Source organism: Pocillopora damicornis, chromosome 1 (genome assembly GCF_964200805.1).
Source record: "Pocillopora damicornis chromosome 1, jaPocDami1.2, whole genome shotgun sequence".
Classification (NCBI taxonomy): domain Eukaryota; kingdom Metazoa; phylum Cnidaria; class Anthozoa; order Scleractinia; family Pocilloporidae; genus Pocillopora; species Pocillopora damicornis.
Window position 1 is genome coordinate 9,870,238 of NC_142670.1, and position 24,724 is coordinate 9,894,961.

A 24,724-nucleotide genomic window follows, 5' to 3' on the forward strand; every position below is an offset into this window, starting at 1 on the left:
GAGCTGACACTAAGAGCTACGTCTCCTTCTCTCTGAGAGAAGTGCACCCTTTAACAAGTTCAAAGGATTACGGTCAAGGGAACGGGGCCAAAGGTTTATCGTCCTTGAGTGAGGCTTGAGTGTCTTACCATTTATCAATGGTTCTAACAAAGACTACAAGTTCTCCTCAGTTATTTCAATACCATGAGTGTTAGTCCGGTCTTAGGGCTTGAACCCTCAATCTCCCGCACGGGAGTCCAGCGCTCTACAACATGAGCTAACCAAGTACAATTGAAAGAATGAATCTAACGCTACGAAGTGCTTTATTAACCCAAGAAGAGTCAAAACGTTTTACATCAAAAGTATCGATCTAAACGTCATAAGGGTAACTCTTTTCAAGAAAGCTTGATTTATATCGAATTGTTTTTGTGTTTAGAATTATGTGATAAAATCTACCTATAAGCTGTCGTAAATGTATTGCATATAACATACCCTTTCGAAATTTGTCTTCAAAAGCACCAAAGTTCGACAGCCCGAAGCCACCAATTTGAAAACAATTAAATTATTATTTGGTTGTAAATATCAGGACATGAACTACATTAGTAAATCAACTGATTCATTCCTTTGTTTGTTTGTTTGCTTGTTTAAAGGTCTTTCATAGAAGGAAATAAAACGTGAGACCCTGTTACAAGAAAGTATTATTGGTAGGCGGTCATGTTGCTAAGCAAGGTTCAAAATGGCAGCGAACAATACTAAATTTTTTGCCACTTCAAAGTTTTAGAAAGTAAATTTCATCAAGTTAACAAGTTTTTGCGAAGCTTAAAACACGTGCAGTGTCATAATTGTGTGAAAGATTTTTTGATGAGGAAGGTGGAGCAATACGTTTTAAGACGGTCTCAATGGGATTAAACGTAAGCCGTAAACTGGAGAAATTAAGCCGCTTGGCATACAAATGAGATGTTAACCGTTAATTATAAGAAAAGTCAACCGTTTCAAGTGATCTATTAGCCGTAAAATGGCCTAAAGTTCAACCGTTAGCAGAAAAAGCCCTCACCCCATTGAGACCCTCTTTTTGGGAGCATGCTTCCTTTTCACAGTACATTTTTGCCACCCTTCCCCCTGTCTCGCTTTCTTTCTTTCGCTGCTAAAGCACAGCGAATGTTTATTCTCCACAATATCGTCCACAACTCTTTGGTTTTACCAGTCCATATGAAAAAAAGTCGCCACAATTCTTGACCGATATATATTTCCGATCACCACAGCAGTCGTTCTCAGAAGTAAAGCACACCCTCATGTTTACTACACCTTGCGTCACATTAGGGTGATGTCCATCCAGCCATCCGGGTCTTTTAGCATTGCAGTGAGATTGAGGAACACAGGCTGTTGGCATTTGAGTACCAGCTGGTTCGATAAAACGGAACCATTTTTTTTCGGATGTTAAATTACTTCGGTCACAATGGCCGCCTGAACCCTTGAAGGTTTTCTTCCTTCTCGCCTGATTTAGCACATCATGATTATAGCAGGGGTCTATGGATTAAATAACAATTATTCCATGCATGTGCGTCATAGCAGGGTCTATGGATTAAGTAACAATTATTCCATGGGCGTGCGTTGGATATGAGATAGTAAATAGCCAACAAAGCGTCCAGCGCCGAGCTGGCTTTAACCAATCTTATCTCCAACAGGCGCGATCAGAATAATGTTTTCATTAAATTTCTTTCAATCCTTAATGTTTAAATATTTGGAGCCTTTTTCAGCTCCTCGACAGTTGGCGCAATACAAATCCATATAAGATGACCCTGGATATGACTTGATAGCCGCAGTTGAGCAGAGTAATTTGAACACTAAAAATGCAGTATTCGCTTTTTCAAATAACCCAGTTTACCTTATTTATCAACCACTAAACGGAGAGGTGCCATAAACGGCCTCGTATCTGAGTGCTAAACTTTTCACAATTTTAAATCGATAGAATACTTCTCTAAAACTTTCCGAGATTCTATAAAACAAAAGGTTATTGTAACTAACTATCTCCCCAACAGATTTGGCTATGGCTGTTCTGTTCTCTGAAATGTGTCACAAGTTGGGCAATAGAATCTCCAAAGGAATTTAAGAGACTTTTGCAAAATTACTAGGTCAGTATCGAAATTCACAGCATTAATAGAAAACAATAAAGTAATCAGATTTTAAGGATGTTTTACTGTGTATTGTTTACTTTTGTCTCAAACCTGACTGAATTTGACGGTGGGTAAGATAAGAATACTACTATCACTACTACTGCTGCGTCTGATACAACTTATTCGAACTCTACCGCTACAACTATTAATACTGCAACTACTAGCACTCTACAATTACAACTACTACAACTACTACTACTACTACTACTACTACTACCACTACTATTACTTTTAGCACTACCACTACTACTAAAACTAGTACTTCTACGTCATTGAAAATGTCAAGAAGATGACATGCTTACCATCGAATCCATAAACCTCCACTTTTAGGCAATTGCAGACATGCTGTAAACTTGGAATAAAGCGAACATGCCTCGCAGACACTGTCTTTGGAAGCTTGTGTTGGTCAACTGTAATATTTTTGCCCAACCTGTCAAATTGCTTCGGAACAAAAGGAAAGATCAAGTAAAAGTGATGAGTGATTACTCTTTAAACGATCATTGTTTTGATTTGATTAATGTTTTCATTCCTAAAAGGTATTAGCTAATTTTTATGGCGATACTGTAAAATTTTAGAGGAAAGAGAGGTTATGTATGTATGAATGTATTCAGACAGTGAAGTTGAATTGACTGCAACACGAAGGTACGTCATCACGGCGAATCAGTGTTCATTAAAATGGCTCTCATAGAAGGATTTGGTCATACCCTCTTAACCAAGTAATGTAAATGGAAACTCTAACGATAATTCAGGTCATAGCGAGGTTCTTGTGTGCCATGAGTCCTACATGCTGGTAGGATCATTCATTACTTACGGTTATTGCAGATTATTGCGACTTTTTATAGTATCTCTTGTCACAAACTTTCTATTGAAACAACCAGTTATCCAGTCGCCAACCAGAATAATAATACTTATCATAACTTTTTCTTTTCTAGAACTCTTTACAATCCACTGAGTCACTAAATCACCATACCATGATGGAGCCATCTTCTTGTTCGTAAGGCACCCACTGTGTTCCATTATTTGAGAATAACAAGCTGAATTTGGTAATCCAGCCGTCTGCACCTCCTTGCGTTGCAACAGCACAAACATCGATTGTTCGATTGAAATCAATCTGGAGCCAGTCCTGGGAACTAGCATTTCCTACACACCAACCTGTCCCGTTTAGCCGACCATGAGAGGCCTGATGAGATTCATCTAAGTGCGAAGACGCTCTCATCTGCTGATTAGAGATCACGTTGGTATTGGCAACACCAATAGGGTTGTCGAAGCAGTCGTTGACAGGATCTATGCAAGCATAAACGTACTTTCATCTCTTTACATTTTAGCAGGTTTGCACAGATAATTTGGCCCTGGGTTAGGTTGACCATTACATTAAACCATGTTCATTTGTGGGCAGTTCTTACCTTACCTTGTGGGCAGTTCTTACCAGTTTTGTCTGAAAACAGTACTTACGAGGTCTCCACCCTTGTACAAAACACAAACCCAGCTCAACTTCTAATTCTAGATTGATACTGATCGGTTTTCAACAACCTAGCCTTGTGTTGTAACCAATTTTGTGCTTTAAGTTAGCACGACACAGTTTTTCCGAAATTGAAAAGAAGTTAAGTGGTCACATGAAGTCCATCGTAGTCGTTCATCATAAACACCATCACCATTCCTCATAAAATCAAATGACAGCAAGGCAATATGAGGGGCTTTAGAATGGTCTAACAGATATTATAATAAAGCTCGGATATAACACGTACTGTCATTGGTTGAAAGAGCGTGCTCTATGAGAGTATAGAGCATAGAACTGAGCTAAAGCTGTCACGCCATCTGCCAAATCGTACTATGTTCGACCTTTACCGAGACTTCTTTCTAGCTTTTCTTTCGTTGATAAAAGTGAAATTTCGGAACAAGCAAGCAAAGGTTTGCAGAAATTACAGGCGCAGTAATTTACGTTACTGTAACGTGAGCAGAGACAAAAATCCTCAAAAATAAAACAAGATAGACAGTCCGAGTTTTTTTAACGGTCTTCACGCTCAGTTAGATTGCGAGTTTACGTACGGTAATAAAAATCAAACACAGCTAACACTTGTATAGTATATAAAGTTTCGATTTCAAATTAAAAAAAACAGGAATTATGAAAAATATAACCTGGCATAACTGTTAAAATTCATACTAATCATGACGGTGCCAGAGCGACTTAAGGTCTATCGCGGCTAGCTAATCATGGCGATCTTCAGTCATCGCAGTGGAGCAAGCCTCAGGAACTAAATCGACTACCCTTCGAGTGAAAAAATAAGATCTTGTCCTGATTACCTTTCCGATGTGTTGAGTGGAAGGCCAGATCAGTCACTGCAACCGAGTTTTACGGCGCTGTCATTCCGAGCGATCTTTTTGTCTGAGTGAATTCGGCTGTTGTTCATTCATAATACACTCGCCTTGAACAGTTTGTTTTCTACTTGTAATGTGAAACAACTTGCGTTTTTTTGTGAGCCACGATTGGGCCGAATTTTACTAAACATTTCACTTTCAGATCCTGTATTAGAAACTAAAAAACTTCAGGCAAAAGTGTTAAATTCGACATGCCGAGCTATGTTAGTTTGTAAGCTATTGCAGAATTTGAACTTTGATGGTTTTTGAACTTTGATGGTTTGACATTTTTGACAGCTTTAGTCTTGTACAGCCAATCAGATTATTTGAACCATTCTAACAGGAATTCTGATTGGCTTATTGTAGCGTGCTTTATGAGAGTATAGAGCATGCTGACGACACTGTTGTTCGCTTTGGAAATAAGATTTGTTTCGAAAATTGAAAGTAATTCTTGAGGAATTTAACGGATTCTTTATTATAAAACAAATAGAGAAGCCTTGACTATGCTCTGTTCTGTTGTAAAGCACTTAGGAAGCGGCTAGAGCACTCAAGAAGTAGGGAGAAACACTCGACTACGTCTCGTGTTTCCCCCTACACTTCTTGAGTGCTCTAGCCGCTTCCTGCGTGCTTTACAACAGAACAGAGCACAGTCAAGGCTTCTCTATTTGTTAATCACTCTGTAATTTTTATTTCACTTTAAACAGTTTCACTTTCTGTCAAGACGTCAATTTAGCACAGGTCCTCCCATTTTCAAATATGTATTACAAACAGTCAAGAGTTGGTCTCTTCGTTACGCCCATATAGTACACTTAACTATATATGTATATATATATATATATATATAATTGTGGGAAATTGTAACAAATGATTGGAAAGTGCTCAATACACATGAGTGTAGAGCGATATATATATATATATATATATTATATACCCTTTTGTATAACAGGGTATATATATATATATTATATACCCTTTTGTATAACAGGGTAATTTGGGATTATTACTCAGTTGATAACGTAAATTGGCCATCGTAAAGTGTATGGAGAAACGTGAGAAGTTCTGATCTTCAGTGGAGGAATTGTGGGTTGTGTGTGTGTTTATATGCAGAAAATCAAGCTACGCTATTGGTGAGAGTATGGTGACGAGAAAACAAGAATTAATTAGTTGAATGAAAAGCGTTCGTTGATACCGTGGGGATTAAGAGTGTTGATTTGGAAGATAAATTTTTGTTCTAGAGGTTTGCGGCTTTACGAACCGCCAAGACGTAGGGAAGGGCCGCAAATTGCCATATGATGCTTAGAATGATTAGGGAGATGAAAGTGTTTAACGACTGGTTTGAATGCTTTATTGATATTTATGTTATCACTCAGTTGATAGTACTTTACTATCCTGGAGTATGTCTTACTTGTACATCTGTCTCCCTGTCGGTGAAAGGGACAGACACAGCCGTAATGTCCAATCAGATCTTGACACGTCCCTTTTGAGCATGGGTTGCTTGAGCATTCGTCCACTATATCTAAATTAGGGAACGGCAGGAGAAAATAAATTATCTCCTACGATCATTATCTATCGCCATTAGTCACCCAGAAGAGGGGTGAGGTGGGAGAATATTGGTTCCCTCACGACAAAACTTACCTGATCCCTTCATAATTGATTCGCAGTATTACTATGACCCTCCCCCTCCCCCTCCCCCTTTAAACTTATACGACGACTGATATCCCCTCCTTTCCCCCTGAAAACCATGTATCCTCCCCCCGCCAAGGATTCCTTCACCTCCCCCCCCCCACCTCCAGGCTATAAAAATTGACTGTTCTCAAAGATAATTCGATGATCATATTATTAAGATTTCATACGAGGGATAATTTAGATATAATTATTTAAAAAATCTAAGGGTTGCTGAACAAAAATCTCGATGACTGTCATTATGAATCAATCTGGATAGGGAAGGACCATTTCATGTTTCCTTGGGGTGGTTGGGAAGTTGTGGTGGATATCATTACAATTCCTGGTTATTTATATTATTTATATTATTATTTAGGTTGTGGGGGGGGTTTGGAAAGTTGAATAAATTATTACAATTGGTGCTTGTATCATTCTTGTAATTTTTTGAAATTTTTTTAGGAAGACGTGTTCGATATGATAACTTTTTTATACTCGTTATTTCCATCAGTCAATTGACTACAATGAAAATAATAAACATATTTTTTTTTAAAAACTTTTTTTCGTGATTTTCGCTATGTGGTAAACTTCATGCATCATACACTATTCAACACACACGCCCTAGCTACACTGACCAGTTTCACAGTACATTCCAGAGCTCCCCTCGACACACTGACAGGTGTAATTATTTTTTCCATTTTTGCAAGTGGCTCCGTTTAAACATTCATGCCCGTGGCAGTAGTTTCTTACTACAACAAAATCAAAATTAATGCATAAATGGCTTAATGGAGCAGTTGAAAGACAAGTTTCCTTCCGCAGTCACATACATACATTTTCCTTTCTATGCCCATCAAATGTCCCTTTTCCAATTTCTAAGAGTAAGTTCAACATTCGACAGTTGTCTTCAAATGTACGTAGAAAATCATATTACGGACGCCAGCGTGTTGAATCTCGCTCATAAGCCTGTATTTTACATGAAACAAGGCTGATAAACTATAAAAAAAAAAAACCAAAAAAGGCCTAAAACCAAAGCAGAAACTTTAAATTAACCACGCATTTTTACTCTTGCCACTCAAGTTTCCGAGAAAGTCATAAAATAACTTGAAAACGGCGGCATTCGTCAATGACTTTATAAATACATTCCATTGTATACTTGCAGCAAAGGTATGCTTTCATCCACAACCAGCAAATATGAATTGACCCAGCTGAAAGGTGGTCAACAGATCGACGCGGCAAATTGTATTATAACAGCGCTTTCAAAAGCATGGACGGCTACCTGAACTAGCAAGAACCTGTAACATTGCACTAAGTTGTGCATGAGTATCTAAGCAAAAAAACACTTTATTTTGTGGCTTACTCTGGCAATGGCCTCCCTCCCATTCTGGTGGACATGTGCATTTGTAGCTCCCAAGCGTATTTTGGCATGTTCCTGAGTGGCAAGGACTGTTGATGCATTCATTTATGTCTAAATACAGGTACAGAAAAGTGAAAAAGTTAATGGAAGATAGAGTTGACAGAAGAACCTATCTTAAGGGGTAGGAGGTGGATGATTTTGAGGTGATCACATGGTTTTCAAAGGGGAACTATGGGGGGTACAGTGAAAAGCTAATGAAAGGGAGTCAGTAGAGTACTACCGAGCCTTAAGGGGGGAGGAATCAGGTAAATGTTGTTGCGACACAATCAAAATCCTCTAATCTCCCCCAAATATCGTGTTTCAAGCTTGGAAATAAGGTGTGATGGGACAGTTGTATTTTCTCTACACAGAAGTAGCATACCAGTTTGGCATAGCGCTCCGTTATATCCAATAGTACAGTAACATTTGTAGCTCAAATGTTTGTCGATGCACGTGGCTCCATTTTGACAAGGATTTGAAGCACACTCATCAACACCTGAAATTTATTCTTATCATTATTGTTATTATTATTATTGTTATTAAAATAGCATGCAATCCTTCAGGTTAACTGCCCTTTCCCATAACATTTTTAAAATGTGTTTTGTTTTTGGCTGCTGTTGATAATGGCATGAAATCGAAGGGAAACCACGGTGAACTTGTAGATATAATGAGCAGAATATAATTTACCCTGCCCCTAAAAATAAAAAAATTAGCAATGATTTTATTAAAATCCAATGATCTTTTAATTCCAAGGAACAGAATCAAGCCCTTATTCCCACAAAAGTCCTTTCCGCTATCTTTAATGAGATGCATACTCTCCCCACACCTTTAAGCCCTGAATTACGCCACGAAGTTTGCATGTCAAATCCCCACAATGCTTTTTTTTATGCTTTCCACATCCTGGAGTAAAAAAAAGACGTATACGTATATCCCTTTTGCGTGTGCTTCGAATTAAACATCATATTTGTAGCATGTTTCTTCCTTTTTCGGTCTTTTGTTTGTTTATTTTTTCTACGCCTATGAGTTTCATTGGTCTTCTTTGTAACGTTATGAAAAATTCAAAATAAGTTTGCTTTATAAAGAGTAGCTATCAGGGAAGCAAACATATGACTCCAAAAGTGTCCATTAAATATGTAATTTATATGTTGCTTATTAACTTTTTCATCAATACTTTATGGTAGAAGTTCCGACTGCTCTCTCGTTATATCCCAACGTTCAACTTTGTTCACTCTGTTCTATTTTCTCATTGTATCTTCCTGATTAGTAAGAACTTTTCAAGCTAGGTTTTCATAGATTGCCCGATTTAGAACTATCCTCTCACATGTTATCCAAGAACCAAGAATTTTGATAAGGAAGATTACATTTTGAACTAAGCTTTATAAATCAAGCTGTTTTTCGTATCTTGCATGTTGTATCGTATAAACATTCGAGTTGGGGTTGAAATTCTATGAAAATGACAAAACTGATAAAACAAAGTTAATTATGTTATAAGCATGGAGAACGAATGATAAAAACGTATCGATTATTTCAAACTCCTAGTTATTGCGCCTGACGCCCGAAAGGAATGTCAAGCCGCACCTAAACTCAACCCGCGAGATAATCTGAAAGCATAGTCCCTTCCTACGTACATAACAAAATGACTGATGCACTTTATAACCAAAATGATATAGCAACGTATGACATACTTGTTTCACACCGCTGTCCAGTCCAACCGTTCAGGCAAAAACAAAGAAATCCATTTGACACCACGCATGTTCCTCTGTTAAAGCAAATTGAACTGGCGCACTCATCAAAATCTTAGAGAGAGAAGGTTTTAAGATTCAAAGTTAGATGTTAGGATTGATTGACAGTGTTGATACTGTCTGTGGGAACTCTCATTATTTTTCGCCGGTTGGGGGGCGGGGGGGGGGGGTCTTAGCCTTAGGGTGATCTGGTAAATTTCATTTTGATAAAACCAACTTCTTTTTTACACATCCTCCCCCCCAAATAAAATATGGAGGGAGATGTGACCTATGTTACTTTTCCGTTCCTGGAGTGATCGCTAACATTGAAAGTAGACTATCCTTTTCCCTGAGATCGAATTTCCTTCAACAAAACACAATAAATATATCTTATCAGACATTTAAGTATCGCTGAGTATTTTTACGAGCTGTGCTGTATTTTGACAAGCCCGTACGTAGGGCGGGTCAAAAAACAAACAACGAGTAAAAATACTCAACAATGCTACACACCAGAATGTCTAATAAGTTATTTATTATCCAACTGCTTTTCTTTCCGCTAAGTCTTTCTGTTCATCTCTTACATGGCGGGAAAAGCAAAGCGGATAGAGAGGCGTAGCGCACGCAGACGACTGGTTTTACAGTACAAAATAACCAACTGTCCAAATAACCGTAGATTATCGTAGGATATTTGTACTCTATTGGCGCGTTATTTGCACTTTTCTTTGTGCAGTTGGATGATAAAAAACTGTACTTGTTGACCGTCATAAAATTAAATTTGGCAACCCACTTTCCTAAGTAAATTTCAAAATGTGACAAAAAATCTTGGTATGCTTCATTATTTTTCTACATGGCTGTAATGGAAGGGTTTTTTAAGTTCTTCCCTCCACAAATGATGGAAACTTCTAAAGAGCAAAATTGTAAGTCCTCCACTTTTCTCCGTCTTTTCTCCGTCCATTGTGTTTCCACTCCTGCGCATGCTCCCATCTCCGCTCGCCCTCGGTTCAGATTGTTGGTGTTCGCTGTAGCATTTCTTAAGACCCAAGAAAAAAGGAGTGCTCTAGTGCTCCTGAAAGTCCCGCAGATTTCCTTGGCTATACCGGATACCCCGGGCACTTACCGTAGTCCCGCCATGTTAACACTAGTTTCCAAACTGGTTCATCCGATGGCGCTGAGAGGTGGATCCCTCGGGATGAAGCTGAATGGAATAGGTAAAAAAATTACTTCTTTTTGGTCAGATACCTTGAAGCTATCCAAGAGTTACAAGTAATTTATAGTATTATGATCAACTGTTCGTTTAGCATCCGATAGCTAAACAAAGAACAAACAAATCGGACTTTATCTCATAATCTCTCTATAAAGCACTAACACTACCTTGATTAGAGTTCATAGCTTTTTCTCTTTCAGACAGAAGAAATTATCCGCTTGAAAAGACCACTTTTCACTTCTATTATGGCCAACGACTCATCGTTGGGCAGCAGTTATAAAAAGCTGGATTGTTTGATCTCTTCTCTTCTCGCACAGATCCTGAATTTATTTGTCAGGAGCAATTGCTGCCCTCTCTGAACGGGTTTATCTCAGCAATTACGGCAGTAACCAGCTCGAACCCGGTCCTCAGGTGGTCTAGGCCCCAACTCTTACACCACACATATGATAAAGGATGAAGTTTTAAAGTTGGTTATCATTATGAGCTATTTTAGTACCTCCCCAAAAACGGCCAAGGCCATCTTTGAGAGTGAGAGTATGTCGGTCGGGAACATCTGTGTGATCCAAACCCGTCTCGGCTATGTGTGGTACTTCAGTCGCGGTTATAGTCTCAGGTTCGTCCCGGACTCGGTACCAGCTCTCAGCCGATTCAACATTGCAATCACCTTGGCCGTTTTGTCTGCACGAGAGGAAAATCTTTCCATTTAGATAAACGCCGTGAAGATTTCCCTCTTTGTCGAGACCAAGTACGGTGAGAAGTTGGAAGTTCAGCGCTGTTGGAGAAGGAAAAATGGATAAAACCAAACCTGTCAATGGGGGAGCTACTGCTAAACTTTTGAAAACGAAAATTGCAAGCATTAACTGTTGTTGGTAATTCTTCTCTGGGCGACATTTTGGATAGTGTGACGTAAGGATACAGTTTCGCTACTTTTATAAAAGAAAACTCTTTTATTTGCAGGATTCCTAGAGGGATTGTGCCATAGAATATGTAACGATCAAACGTCACTGTTAAATATCAAGGAACAGACAGATGTTCCGAAATAAGACGGATTAAACCAGTTTTAAAGAACGCAACAAACACGTTGTTTACAACACGGCGGCTCTCCCAGTCTGGCTGCCATTCAATGCGCATGGGCGTAAGACAACCGGTGGCCAAATGCATCGCAGTCATACAATCAAACAAAGCGGCTCGCGTAAGAATTTCATTCGGCTGACAGGAAGAATACCTTTTTTCATTTCAGATCACTCGTCTAGTTATACACTGCATATGCGCGTTGGCAATGAAACTAAGAGCCACCATTATGTTTTTTATACCTGTCCATGTTTTCCCATCGTTCGTTACATAGCAGTGAGACCTCTGCCTGGAGAAGAGAAGATAAATTTTTTTGTCTTTAATTCAAATGTTCATGGGATAACTTTCTCACCGGAAGTTAGTGTCACAGAAACAAGCTTTAGGTAGATATTCTTGATATATTTGCTAAGTTTTAAGAGAGCTATGGTTATGAATGCACCTCGGCTATCACGTGCAAATACTATGATTCATACATTGACTACTACGCATGAATATGGCAGAGCTTCGTTCCGGTTCTATCTAAACCTCTTTCATCGATGGTGGGACCGATTATTCATTGTTTTCATACTTTAAATCTACAAGTGCTCTATCGCAGATGCTGCAATCTGATTGGCCACATCACTCGCCAGCTATTCCGTGATAAACAATTTGTAAAGTGGGTGGACAATGCAAATTGTGAGGGGCTGTAAACACAATTAAATAAAAACATGAGCCTGTCTTGGTGCTATAATAGATCTATACTAAAGCAATAAGATTATTCACCCGAGATTTTAATGCGTGATAGCTGATTCCAGCTCCGCCCGCATCAATCATCTCGCAATAGACATCAAGTGCTCAATTCAATCATGGAAAATTTTCATGTAAATTAGCCTTTGTGGCCTTGAAAATATATGTAAAAGCATAAGAATCTTCTTTCAAAAGCGAGGCCAAGAATGATAATTTTTATGCAAAGAAAAATATTGATTGTCATGCCCGTTATTCCATGTTTCCTACCTTGAAATTTCAGTGTTGCAAACAAACAGACGGTTTATACGTGTGTCTACAAGGAAAGCTCTGGAAAATACCACGGGCAGATCTGTTAGGAGAAAATACGCTACAATCAAGAAATTGGCTTTTTGTCGTAGAGGAAAGCGTTTACATGTTTAGCATACTTAGAAAAAAATTACGGGAGGAATCTCGATATATAATAAAATCAAGTGATTAAGTGAGGCATTTTGTTCAGAAACTGTTTGACAAAGATAATGCACACACGCGTTTGCACTATGAAGACTCATCTGATTGGCTACCCGAGCTGGCAAGATAAGCCCGTGCTGTCCACTTGAAATTGCCCGCTTTGATCCGGGCAAGGAATGCATTTACGAAATTTTTGGACAATATCGGCGATTGAGTCTACGTAAACATGAACGACTCTTGTGGGTTTATGGTGCTACAGACGAAGTTGGCTTTCCCGGCTCTGGAAACAAAAATGACATTCTTGATTCATAATAAGCGAAATCTTTTTGTTCCAAAAAATACATCTTTTATTGACCAAGCTTGTTCGGTCAAAATGGCTGGATATAAGGTTAATTTATTTTTTTTTGGCGTTTTCATGGACCGAGACGAAGTTGAGGTCCATAAAAAAAAAAAAAAAAGATAACTCGGCCGATATCCTGTCATTTGGCCTAACGCTTGGTCCATAACGCATATTTATAAGCACATTGTTAGACATCACTTTCGTCCCAGTCTTCTCTTGTGGCTCTTTCCGCTCTCTCTTCTCTTGCCTCGTTATTTCAATTACGCTCTTTCCCCACTACATTCTTTAGACATGTTGGTAAGTTTTTTTTTTCTTTTTTCACTGCTATTCAGCAGTCAGTAACTTCTTACTAAACCGTTTCTCTTGCCTTATCTCCAGAAAACATACGAGGAACGGACTTAGGGAAGATCGTATCTGATTTCTCCCCGCTAAGATACTCACCAAGCGTTTTTTCTTTTTTCCCGTACAGTTCCACTCGCATACAAAGTTTATCACCTATATTCGTTAGGGTGGCGAAAATTATTGTCATTGCCTGGATTGGCTTGATGAGGTGATGCTTTACCATAGAATACCTTTGGAGATTTCCGAGAAATTTCTGCAATAAAAGAGTAAGACTGGATAAGTATGGACGACCGCTTTGAATTCTTTCGCTTTCTGGCGTCACTAGTTGCAAAAAACTTGAAGACAAATCGAAATCGAGTATAACACAAGAGTGTTATTTTATCATTACCTTGAAGGGGGCCCAGGGGAGGGGAGGTCAGTCATCATTTATCGCCTCGAGAGGGGAGGGTGTTTTTATTTTAAAGGGGGGGGGTCATGCGGTTTTCAGGGGGAACATAGAGAGTTCAGATGTCGCACGAGAGTATCAAGAGAGGACTATGGAAGATTGAATTTCAATTAACTGCCAAGGAAAGGGGTACGAAAAATGTTACGGAAGTAACGGTAAATCGGGTAAATATTATTGACACTTAATCCACCGGAATCCCTCCCCCCCCCCAACCCCAAGAGATAAAGAATAACCGATCGCTAAATGCGAACACACCTCTGTAAGGGTCCCCTCCCGTCCCGTCCCGTCCCGTCCCTTCCCGAGTACCTTATCACTCCCGTTCTCCATGTAGGATTTCCACGGACTTTGAACATCAGTTTTATATCCTAAACGATATGACGTCACACAGTACATTTTGCCCTCTGCATGGTAATTCATGGGAAATCTGCATTGTGTCGACACCTGTTTGAACAGAAGCAACATGTGTCATCAAATATTTATAATTATCATGTTGATGATCAATTATATATTGTATGTATAAAAGCCGTTTGGATGCCGTGCCGGTTAGCATTCCAAGTGGTGTGTTCAGTGGTTACATGGGATGGTTTTCTTTCATTCGCTTTGATTTGCTTTTTGTTTGTCTTTTGCTAGGTTTTATCTATTTTTGTTTTTGTCTTTTTGTTTTTTTGTATCTTCAATTTTTGTTTGTTTTAAATAGTCGCGTTATATTTTTTCATGTGCTTTTGTTTGTTTTTGATTGATTGTAAAAAACCTTACAACTGAGCTAAACTATGAAGGAGCAAAATTGCTGCCCTGCCGAGACACAAGGATAGCGTGTAAAACGGGCAGGGTCCCAGTAACGCCTCCCACGACTTTCGTTATCTTCAGCTTTTTTTAATTTTCACAATGTTCCCTTCACCGCGATCTTCAAACCCTTTTCATTCATAAACCATCACACATTATATACCATCCTCACATATGGTGTGCTTATTTTACGCAAAAATCAAATAGAGATTACTCTTGAAGTTATCAGAAATACATCAATCTCAACGCGATTGCCTTACCGCTGATATCACGTGACTAGTAATCAGGTTCACTGAAAGCCATTCAGCTGTGGGAGGCTGCTTTGCGCACCAGGCCCCCTGCAAAATTTGCAGGTTCAATCGGGCTTTTGCTGCTTTACACCTCTCGCCAGCATAAGAGGATGAATTCATTTGCTGGTCAGTGATTTCTTTAGATTCAACACCCAATGGAGGATCTAAGAAAAGAAAAGAAAAATTTATTAAGCTGCATATTTCAATTCTCTTGTCAGACTGAAATTTTGGGTAATTTGCTTTTATCAACTGCGCTAATAGTGTAGATCACCCACTGTAAAGGGTTTCTAAGGGTAAGCTTTTTGCCATGACGAACGGAGGAATTGTGGGTTGTCTGTGGTTGATAGAGTGAGAGAAAAATGGAGCTACACTATCGGTGGGAATATGGTAACACAAGAGTAAAAGGGATGAATGCAACTAAAACAGTTCTTTGATACCTTGGAGATTGAGAGTGCCGATGTGAAAGATGAATTTGTCTTCTACAGTTTTGCAGCTTTCCGAACTACCAAGATGCAGGGAAAGGCAGCCGACTGCCACATGTTGCTCAGAATGATAAGGGAGATTGAAGTGTTAAGGTTTGGGTGCAATTTTCTTTACCGTGGTAAATTTACATCTCCAACTCAGTTGAAACCAAATTGTCTTCTAAGACCCCCACAGACGCAGCACCCAACGGAGTTTCTCCAGAAACTTGCCCCTTAAATACTTTCGACATTACCTTCGTAAAGAATTGGCTGTTTTTTCACTGAACAACCATAAACTTCAAATCTTAGCCCGAAGAATCCATCAGGAAATCTTGGACTGATTCTAAACCAACGTGCTTCCAGTGGCATCTTCAAAAGGGCTGTAATTAGCATATTTCCCGGGTTTTCCAAAACACCAGATGTGAAGTAGAACTGGGGAGCAAGTATGGAGAGAATGATTAAGAAATATGAAAAAAGCACTTGGATCAATAAAGATGGTGAATTTTGAGCACAGTAAGGAACTAAAGAAAGATGTTTTGTCTTTGCTCCATGCTCGTAACAAGACGGAAAAATCAGCCTTCTTCATGTCATCACCCAGTTCAAAATTTACCCTCTCTATTGTTCTATTTACTCACACGACGCCTTTGACATTGCTGATCCAATAAGATGTGAGGTGGAACACTAGTCTGCAGAGCAGGCTTAGTATTTTCTTATCGAAAATTATAGCCGCCATCTTTTTTTTTAATGGCAGCGGAGGGCTGGGAAGAGAAAGAAATTTGTACCAAAGGGGTAGGCGACGGTCAAGAATATGGAGAGAGGTCGAGGTAGGGGGAGAGGGGCGGAGGTGGGGGGGGGTGAACTTCCCCGCCCCCCCTCCCCGCTACTACCTTCACCTCCAAATCAAATGTAAATATGGCCGGTTGAATAAACGACCGCGAGCTTCTTAACGTTAAGAAACCTACACTGCAGGCTAGGGGAACACCAAAGTGGGAAGATAGTGAGGAAGAATGAAGAAATGAGCACACGCTGAGGAATGAGATTTTTTGATTTCTCGCATTTCTAATTATTCGAGCTCATCTCGAATTACTAAGAAACATAACACTGATTTTCGTTCATCATGTGAAAATCGCCACTTTCTTCAACCGACTTCTAAATTTTGGTTTACGTTGTTTTACCTCTACGTTCTTTTCACTGTAGTCTTTCCATCGATATCCTTCATTGCTCACACTAAACTTCAACGATCGTATAGGGGCCTTTGCTTCATGGTGACCCTGTGCAGACACCTGGTAAAATAAAATGTTTAAACGAACAGGTACATTAAAAAGTTGCAAGAAAAAAGTGCCATGTAAAAGAAAATAAAACAGTTTTTTTTGCTTCTCTTACAGTTGTTGTTTGTTTATATTGTTTATTTTTGTTTCTGTTTGTTTTGTTGTTTTGCTTTGGTTCTCTCCTCAGGTTAATTTTTTCGTGGATTATGTACCAAAAAAAAGAGCACCCGTTTAACTTTACACGTGTTCTTTCTTATGGAATAATTTCCTCTGAGAGAAGGACCGCCAACAAAAGTTATATTGTTGGATCAGACCATGACTAGATAATAATTTGCTATAGGAACAATTTCTCAAGTGGAAGAGTATCTAGTATTATACAAGAGAAAGTCATTTATTTTCTGGTTCATTTCAGTTTAGTCTCACCATTTCAATACGTTTCACTTCTCTGAAGTCCACTTGAACATATTGCCGTCCATCGTATGAAGGGAAACCTCGAGCTGGTGCCCAGTGTTTAAGGGCATGTAAGCCAGCACCGTACGGCTCGTAGCCTCCTATCTCAGAACTTGTTTGAAACAGAGAGGAAACACTCATTTGGCTTTCTTTCACACTTCCATCACTTATTCCCAATGGACCGAAATTCTGGCAGTCTGAGGAGTTGAAATAAGGGAGCATTTGTTATTCATTGCGGGGGAGGGGGGGGGGGGGTGACGAGTCCCTCACCAGACACTAACATTGTAAAAATACCGTTACCATATAAAAATATTTTCGGGAACCAATTACAATAATAAAGCGAGTAAGAAAAATGAAGAAAAGAAAAAAAAAGACTGAGCTTGATGATGAGTGGTAATGAGGTCACATAAGAGTCCCAGTTCACCGTTGAGTCTCTGTGTCTCAGTGGAAAACCATTGGAGTAAAATATGAAGGTCTGAGGTTCGATTCCTCGTGGGGACTGGGAACTTTTTTCCTTGTTCCACGTTCTTGATAAGTCAGAGACACATAATCCTTCTAATATTTATCATTATGGTTATTGACTTGCCAAAACTTGATGATCGTCAAACTTATTCTAGTATCAGCCAGAAGAGAGACAAATAGGTTCTGGCTCGGTATATAAGTGGATGCATGCAGGGGATTTGATTCTTTTTGTCGACCCCGCTAAAAGAAATGTAAAAAGAAAATGTATAAAGAAAATAAAAGAAATGAATGAAACTCAACTGCACGTGACCTATCTAACCTGGGTGATAAACCACTATTTCAACATCCCTGTAGCTATGGAGTGTCTGGGAACACTCTTGAGGTCCTCTTCGGTAATTGACATCTACGTGAATTGCTGAGGTACTCGCACTTCCACTGGGCACTAATCTTTGTTTCATCACAAAAAATGTGACATCGAGGCTGATATTAGCAGAATTTTTTGGAGGAGCGAACTGAGAATAAAATAAATTACTGGTTTTTTTTTTGATGAAAATAGTAGCAGCTGCTAACACTACGTCCCCCACACTTCCATATTTTATAGTCACTGAACTTTCTCAGTTCATTATATTGATCAATAGGATATTTTAGATTATTTGGTAAGAACGTCTTTTCCGACAAAGATGGCTAAGTCTATTCTCCATAAAGAAAAGTATACTTATCCAGATTTTCAAGTTAAATTCAACGTTTGGCTGTAAATAAAGCCTTCAAGGAGTTTTCTCCAACAAAACCAAGCGAGAAAGTTTGAGACAACAAAATGTTCAAAATTTTTAACTCAACTAAGAAAACGAGTGTCTACGAATGTCCACGAGTGTCCACGAGTGTCTACGAATGTCCATGAGTGTATCCGCATCAACCTAAATGCCATGTTTATGGTCTCTAAACGTGATTGGCTGATGAACAGGTTCACGTGCGCTGCGCTTGAAAACAAAAACATTCCTTAAGGGAAATGAGGAAAAAATTGAAGTCTGAAGTACTTTATTTACAAAACTGAAAAGACTTCTAACAGGTCCAGTGAATGTACTCTCAGTTTTTCAATGTCTACGCTACAGACAATAAAATCGTTACCGTTCAATTGATATGGTTAATGGAACAAGTTTGCAAATGTTAGAGGGACATCTTTGAACAAAATGATCAAAGGCATCCCCAGTTTCAGTTCCACGCGAGATGTGGCAAAATGATTCTCTCTAAAGATTTTCTGACGTTCAAAAGAAAACTTAGGCTTTCTCAGATACCAAGAAATTAGTTTCTGCGTCTAAGGTTTCAGTAGCCCTTGATATGGAGCCATAAAAATACCCTGAAACCTTCCAGGTTACTCTCTTAAAAGGACAAAACAACAATTTCCTAGCTAGCACTCGTTTACACCAGGTATACACGTTTTTATACAAAGAGAAGGCAACAGTTTTTTCATCACGGAGAGGCCTAGGTATTCACTGAGTGCTCACCTCTACAATCAGCCGACCACTTTCGTTACGATATGAAGATGGTTCACCATATCCAGCTGAGCTGTTGATTCCTTTGAATTGCAGGAAATACGGTAAGCTGAATATCATAGTCAAAGCTTGGATGGCTTCTCTCTTAATAGTTGCGGTATGACAGTCCACATGAAGAAGAGTTTCGTCTCTATCAGAAATGATAAACAGAATGGAGTAAAATTCACGATCATGGGCGAATATCAAGAGGATATCATGAGATTGATCATTGTCAAGAGGGATGTAAACGAACACGGCGGCCGGTTGTACTCCAGATCGACAGGTCTGGGTTCGAACTCCAGCCGAATCATATTGTACTTTGTTCTTGGGCTGGATAGCGTTGTATCCGTTGAATTGCGTTATCAGCCCTTTGAACCACTTGCCTGAGACCTGTGCGTAACGAAATCTCCCTCTCCCCTCCCCACCTTACCAACGACTCCCTGAGAGAGATCCTTAGGAAAGTTTTGCGTGGTGCTTTAGATCCCGTGTTATCCTTCCAAACATTTCCCCAAGCCTTTTTAAGTTTCAGTCGTAAACCATACTCACCCTGGTATTAGAGGCTGTTGTGTTGGTACTGTAAATTTGATCTTCAAGTCGTCAGATGCGAGCGCCATACTGATTGTCAGCTGCATCAGCTGAAAGACACAATTGAATTTTTGGTATTGTAATAAACTTCGAAGGCCTTAGAACTTGTAAATTTTTTGTTGTAGTGCTGAACATTTTGTTTTCCGCCCCTTCCTTGCTACTGGTTTTTCTGAATGATGTATGCAGGAAATATTAGGGAAAAGGCGTCGGAAATTAAAATCGTATGAAAATCGATGTACCCATGCAGCTCAAATCAGCTCACTCAAGACATACAAGCGCGCGACTGATTAGACATATCTAGGTTTCTGTTCTAAGTGCGGCCATTTTCCATATGCAAATCCCTTCAGTTCTACTTCTGCGAAACGAAATATTACAGGTGTGCCAGTGTATGGAGCTCTGTGCCTCCCGTAATCTGACAAGAACCAAAGCAAGCGCGATGTATATTGTTACGATCATCAATAGCAAAAGAACCTTTTGTGTAAACAGAGGATATACGAGGAAAAATGGTAAAGTTTTAGCTCGGTCTTAGAATGCTGATTTTCCCAAGGATGTTTATGACGTCTGAAATATAAAAGGAATTAACTTTCCCATGGCTTATGAACTTTACCAAAGGAAAATAATGAGACATGCTCCAGACCTCACGGACTGAAAGAAATTTCGAGGAGATCCGATGATGGAAAATATTTCTGCAAAGGGTTATTTTTAGATGTCTAATTGATTACAGTTATTCGACTGAACCTGCGAAGAAACGGTTTTTTTTTCTTTCGCAGCAGCTGTTTCTCTTTACAAATACCAATATTTCTTCGGTTGTGAAAAGGAAAAAGTAGTTTATTTTCTATATATCGAGCGTCAGAATGCATGAAGGATATTCCAAAGAAAAGGCGAATCACAAAATGAAAATCGCATCTAGATCGTTAAATTTGAGTTTAAAAAAGTTACAGCAAATACACAAAATTTAGGAATGAAGCGAAGTCAACTCGTTTTTCTCTTTATGAATCTCGAGCATTTTTTTGGGTTTCTGAAATGCAAATAAAATTTGCGACAACAATGTTGCATTTTTCCAAGAGTATTTCCTTGTAGTCTTAATTTGGTTACAAAATTTTTCTTCAAGATTTCAAGACTTCAAAATTTTCAGTATAAAATAATAATGAGGCATCATGCTCTCGAACAAGAAAGACAAGAGAAAAACTCACATGAATTAAAGCGAATCCAGTAACTTTCAGCATGATTTTACAAGGATGTAAAGCAAGCTATTTCGCGACGCAAGCCCTCACGATTCGGAAGACGTATGCCTTACATTTGTCTTACGATTCCAATATCCCATCCGTGACTTAAAAATATAGGTTTAAAATTAAACAAAACAAGTTTTTTCCCTGCACAGTTTGAAATATTAACACAGTTCGCATCACAAAGTCAAAATATTTACTAAACTGGAGAAAATATTTTAAAAGTAATATTTTCTTGAATTCCCTGCCCTGCGGTATATTTTTAAATTATTAATTTCTCATAAACTTTGTGTTTTAAAATTTGTTCCTCCGATTCAGTTGCCTTTGTTTTTTTCATCTGCACTAGTATGTATGCATATATATATATATATATATATATATATATATATATATATAGAGAGAGAGAGAGAGAGAGAGAGAGAGAGAGGAAGTCTGTGTATTAATTTTTCCGTTTTGCCGTGCTCGATACGAAGAAGTTGAGCGCGATGTATGTTGCGATAGGGGAAAAAATAGAGACTATATAGTATAGTCTCTGTTTTTTTTCCCCATCGGCACATACATATGTATATGTATATATATATATATATATATATATATATATATGCATGCTCACTAGTTTTTCTAGTTTGAGCACTCTGGCATGGCTAAGATGATCCCACATATGTGAGATCACTTGGGGTGGCTATATGGTCTTACCTCCATCCTAGCATCAGCACTGCACTGATGAGGCCCAGAAGGCCGAAACAGTACTGTCTGCAGTTAGTTATATATATATATATATATATATAGCTCTTTGGCATACAAAGCTTTGCTTTCATGTCCAAATTGAGCACTCTACTAGGATGAGTCATTGCTGTTAGCATTATGCGCGCTCACTAGTTTATCTAGTTTGAGCACTCTGGCATGGCTTAGGTGATCCCACATGTGTGAGATCACTTGGGGTAGCTATATTGACTTACCTCCATCCTAGCATCAGCACTGCACTGATGAGGCCCAGAAGGCCGAAACAGTACTGTCTGCAGTTAGTTATATATATATATATATATATATATATATATATATATATATATATATATACATACTTATATATATATATATGTCGCGATAGGGGAAAATAGCGGACACCAGTCACTTATGATCAATCATATATATATTTTCCTGAAGCCACGCATGACTGACTTTGAATTCACCAATGTTCAAACTACAGAGGTGTTCTACTAACCAATTTATTGATTCTTTTCTCTTGGTGTCCGTAAGTTATAATCATGCAACACATTACAAAAGTGTCTTTCAGACATCCTGTCAACCTTTACTCCAGGTTCAATTTCTTTACTGTTTAGCTCCTCGTTTGATTTGTTTCGTCTTTCAGTTGCTAGCCTGAGGATTTCTCGTTGTGCTTTTTTTTGTGCAGTGTTAACACTTCGGCAGCTCACGCTTTTAGCCGAAAACTAGTACCGAAAGCCGAAAAAACTATTATGGGTAAGAGGGCAAGAGGGGTAAGGGAGCGAGAGGGAGGGGAGGGGAGGGGATTGAAGTCGCAGTGAAGGTCCAAAAAGGGTCCTTAGCCTCGAAATCGGATGCAAGGTCAAGATCAGACTGGAAATTTTGCAAAAATAGGTCTTAAAAAGTCAAGAAAACAGTTGTTGTTACCTCCTCCACGAACAGTAGAAATGATATATTGTCATGGGTTAAATGGCAATCTTGAACTATACAATGCAAGATACTAAGTGGTGTCTAAGTGTCTAACCTCCCTTGATGATTTTAAAAAAAAAAAAGGAAACCGGGTATTGAGTACCGCCTAAGGCCGTAGGCCGAGGGCAGTACTCCAGACAGAGGGCACAGTTTTTCCCAATACGGACCGACCTTGGCTGATGAACAACATTTTAATTTTTTTCCTTAAACTTACCTAAATTCTTTCACACAAATTGCTTTAATGCGGCTTTTTCTCATTGAGTTCCTTCAGTTTCTGTTGTGCAATTAACAGTACAAATGACTTAATTGAACGGACTTCGAAGGACTCACCGAAAGCGTATTTGTAATAGAATTAAAAACTTCGCTCGCCCTCTCACTACGAACAAATTATTTGAGAGAATTCAGATATTAAATGAATGAAAGTTGCATCGATTAATTCACTTGTAACCAAATACCTCACGTTTTAACTTTCTAGGTTTTTTTTAGTGAAGGATTAAAATTAGTTACAAACGGTTTTTAGGCCGCTTGTCAACCAATTTAATAACACTTCTGCCTATTCAAATTTATATCGAAACCTGTATTTTTCTGTCAACCAAAGTGATTTGAGAGAGAGGAAAGAGAGGATTAAAAGGTTATTTATCGGCTTAAAAATACTGCCCAGCCAGAAAAACGAGATATTTTTATGAAAAATGGCATCGAAGGTAGGGATGTACTGGGCGACTCACGAAAGCGTTATCGTGCCCGTGGGCAGAGATAGGAAAATACGGACCGCGCAAAGAACCACCAATCAGATTGCAGGATTCGTTACCGTGCCCTCAAAAAAAAAAAACGATTTTCATATATTCACAGTCATTTAATAATAAAATTAATCGCGCCTTGGTCACCCGCGTTTTTCCGCACCTCGGACAGTCAGCTTGTTGTCACACTGAACACTCATTGGCTCTATGTGATATTTTCAATTGCTCTGATTGGCTAGTGTGGATAACGCTGACAAAGGGATGAATTGAAATTAAGAGATCCTCGCAGCTAAGAACACTACTGAAACGAGTAGTTGAAAATAGGACCTGAAAAAAAAAAATTCAGGCCCTTACCGGATTTGAACCCATGACCTCTGCGACACCGGTGCAGCGCTATACCAACTGAGCTAACGAGCCAACGGTCCAAATAAATCATCCAAGTGATGAAAGATGATTTTAGATATATGAAATTCATATATTTGCACTGCGGTGAAGAATCAAAATTAAGAGATCCTCGCAGCTAAGAACACCACTGAAACGAGTAGTTGAAAATAGGACCTGGAAAAAATTCAGGCCCGTACGGGATTTGAACCCATGACCTTTGCGATACTGGTGCAGCGCTCTACCAACTGAGCCAACGTACGGGCCCGAATTTTTTTTTCAGGTCCTATTTTCAACTACTCGTTTCAGTAGGGTTCTTAGCTACGAGGATCTCTTAATTTCGTTTCGTCACTGCAGTGCAAATGTATGAATTTCGTATATCTAAAATCATCAAAGGGATGAATTGTTATCCAGCGGATACAAGTGCTAACAAAACCTGATACACTGTCTTCCGTATAAGGATTTATTCAGTCGATAGCATTATCTGCCGTTCGAACAACCGGGGATTGTAGCTGATGATTAAAATTTTAATTGCCGGGGAACCGATCTTTTAGCGAAAATTTGCTCTCACCTTTTTTCGCGGCAATGATTAACTGAAACCAATCTTTTGCTTTTCGATCAATTTGGTATACTTTGAATTTTAATAAGTAATTACTTTCGTTCTCTGTTTTTCAATATCGCAATGAGCAACTGTCTAAATAGATCAAGTGTTGCCTGGTCGCTTGTCCTTCTTTTCTGTCACTTTCGAGCTCAAAAGAGCAGCAGTCTATCATTCTTGTTTGGGCAGAAACAATTCCGATTTTTGTATTGTGCAGCTCTGGCACAAGGGAATTCTGCTGATAAGTGGTGCTTTATCGAACATAACTTTCAAGAGCTTAATTTTCGAGCCCGTTTGGCACAGGACATCAGACCCACAAGGAACGAAGCGTAAGATTTCATTCGAGTCCTAAAAAAAATTGTTTGCACTGAGTCTGGCAGGAATCAATTGACGGACGGAATGAAGG

At 38.9% G+C, this 24,724-nt stretch overlaps 1 protein-coding gene across 1 annotated transcript; it reads right to left on the reverse strand.

Annotated features, from left to right (window-relative positions):
• Positions 1–285: 285 nt before the first annotated feature.
• Positions 286–21,037, reverse strand: LOC113683879 (uncharacterized). The gene is made up of 21 exons (XM_089198847.1): positions 20,878–21,037; positions 19,646–19,734; positions 19,073–19,250; positions 17,890–18,082; positions 17,082–17,305; positions 16,566–16,673; positions 15,645–15,822; positions 14,900–15,093; positions 14,163–14,297; positions 13,511–13,664; positions 12,550–12,631; positions 11,799–11,845; positions 10,982–11,257; positions 10,399–10,476; positions 9,246–9,356; positions 7,525–7,632; positions 6,803–6,916; positions 5,914–6,024; positions 3,124–3,437; positions 2,456–2,594; positions 286–1,506 (listed from the first exon to the last, which is right to left on the reverse strand). Exons 1-21 carry the CDS (start codon positions 20,908–20,910, stop codon positions 1,142–1,144), a joined length of 3,231 nt encoding a protein of 1,076 aa, XP_089054973.1. The 5' UTR covers positions 20,911–21,037; the 3' UTR covers positions 286–1,141.
• Between the last annotated feature and the right edge of the window lie 3,687 nt (positions 21,038–24,724).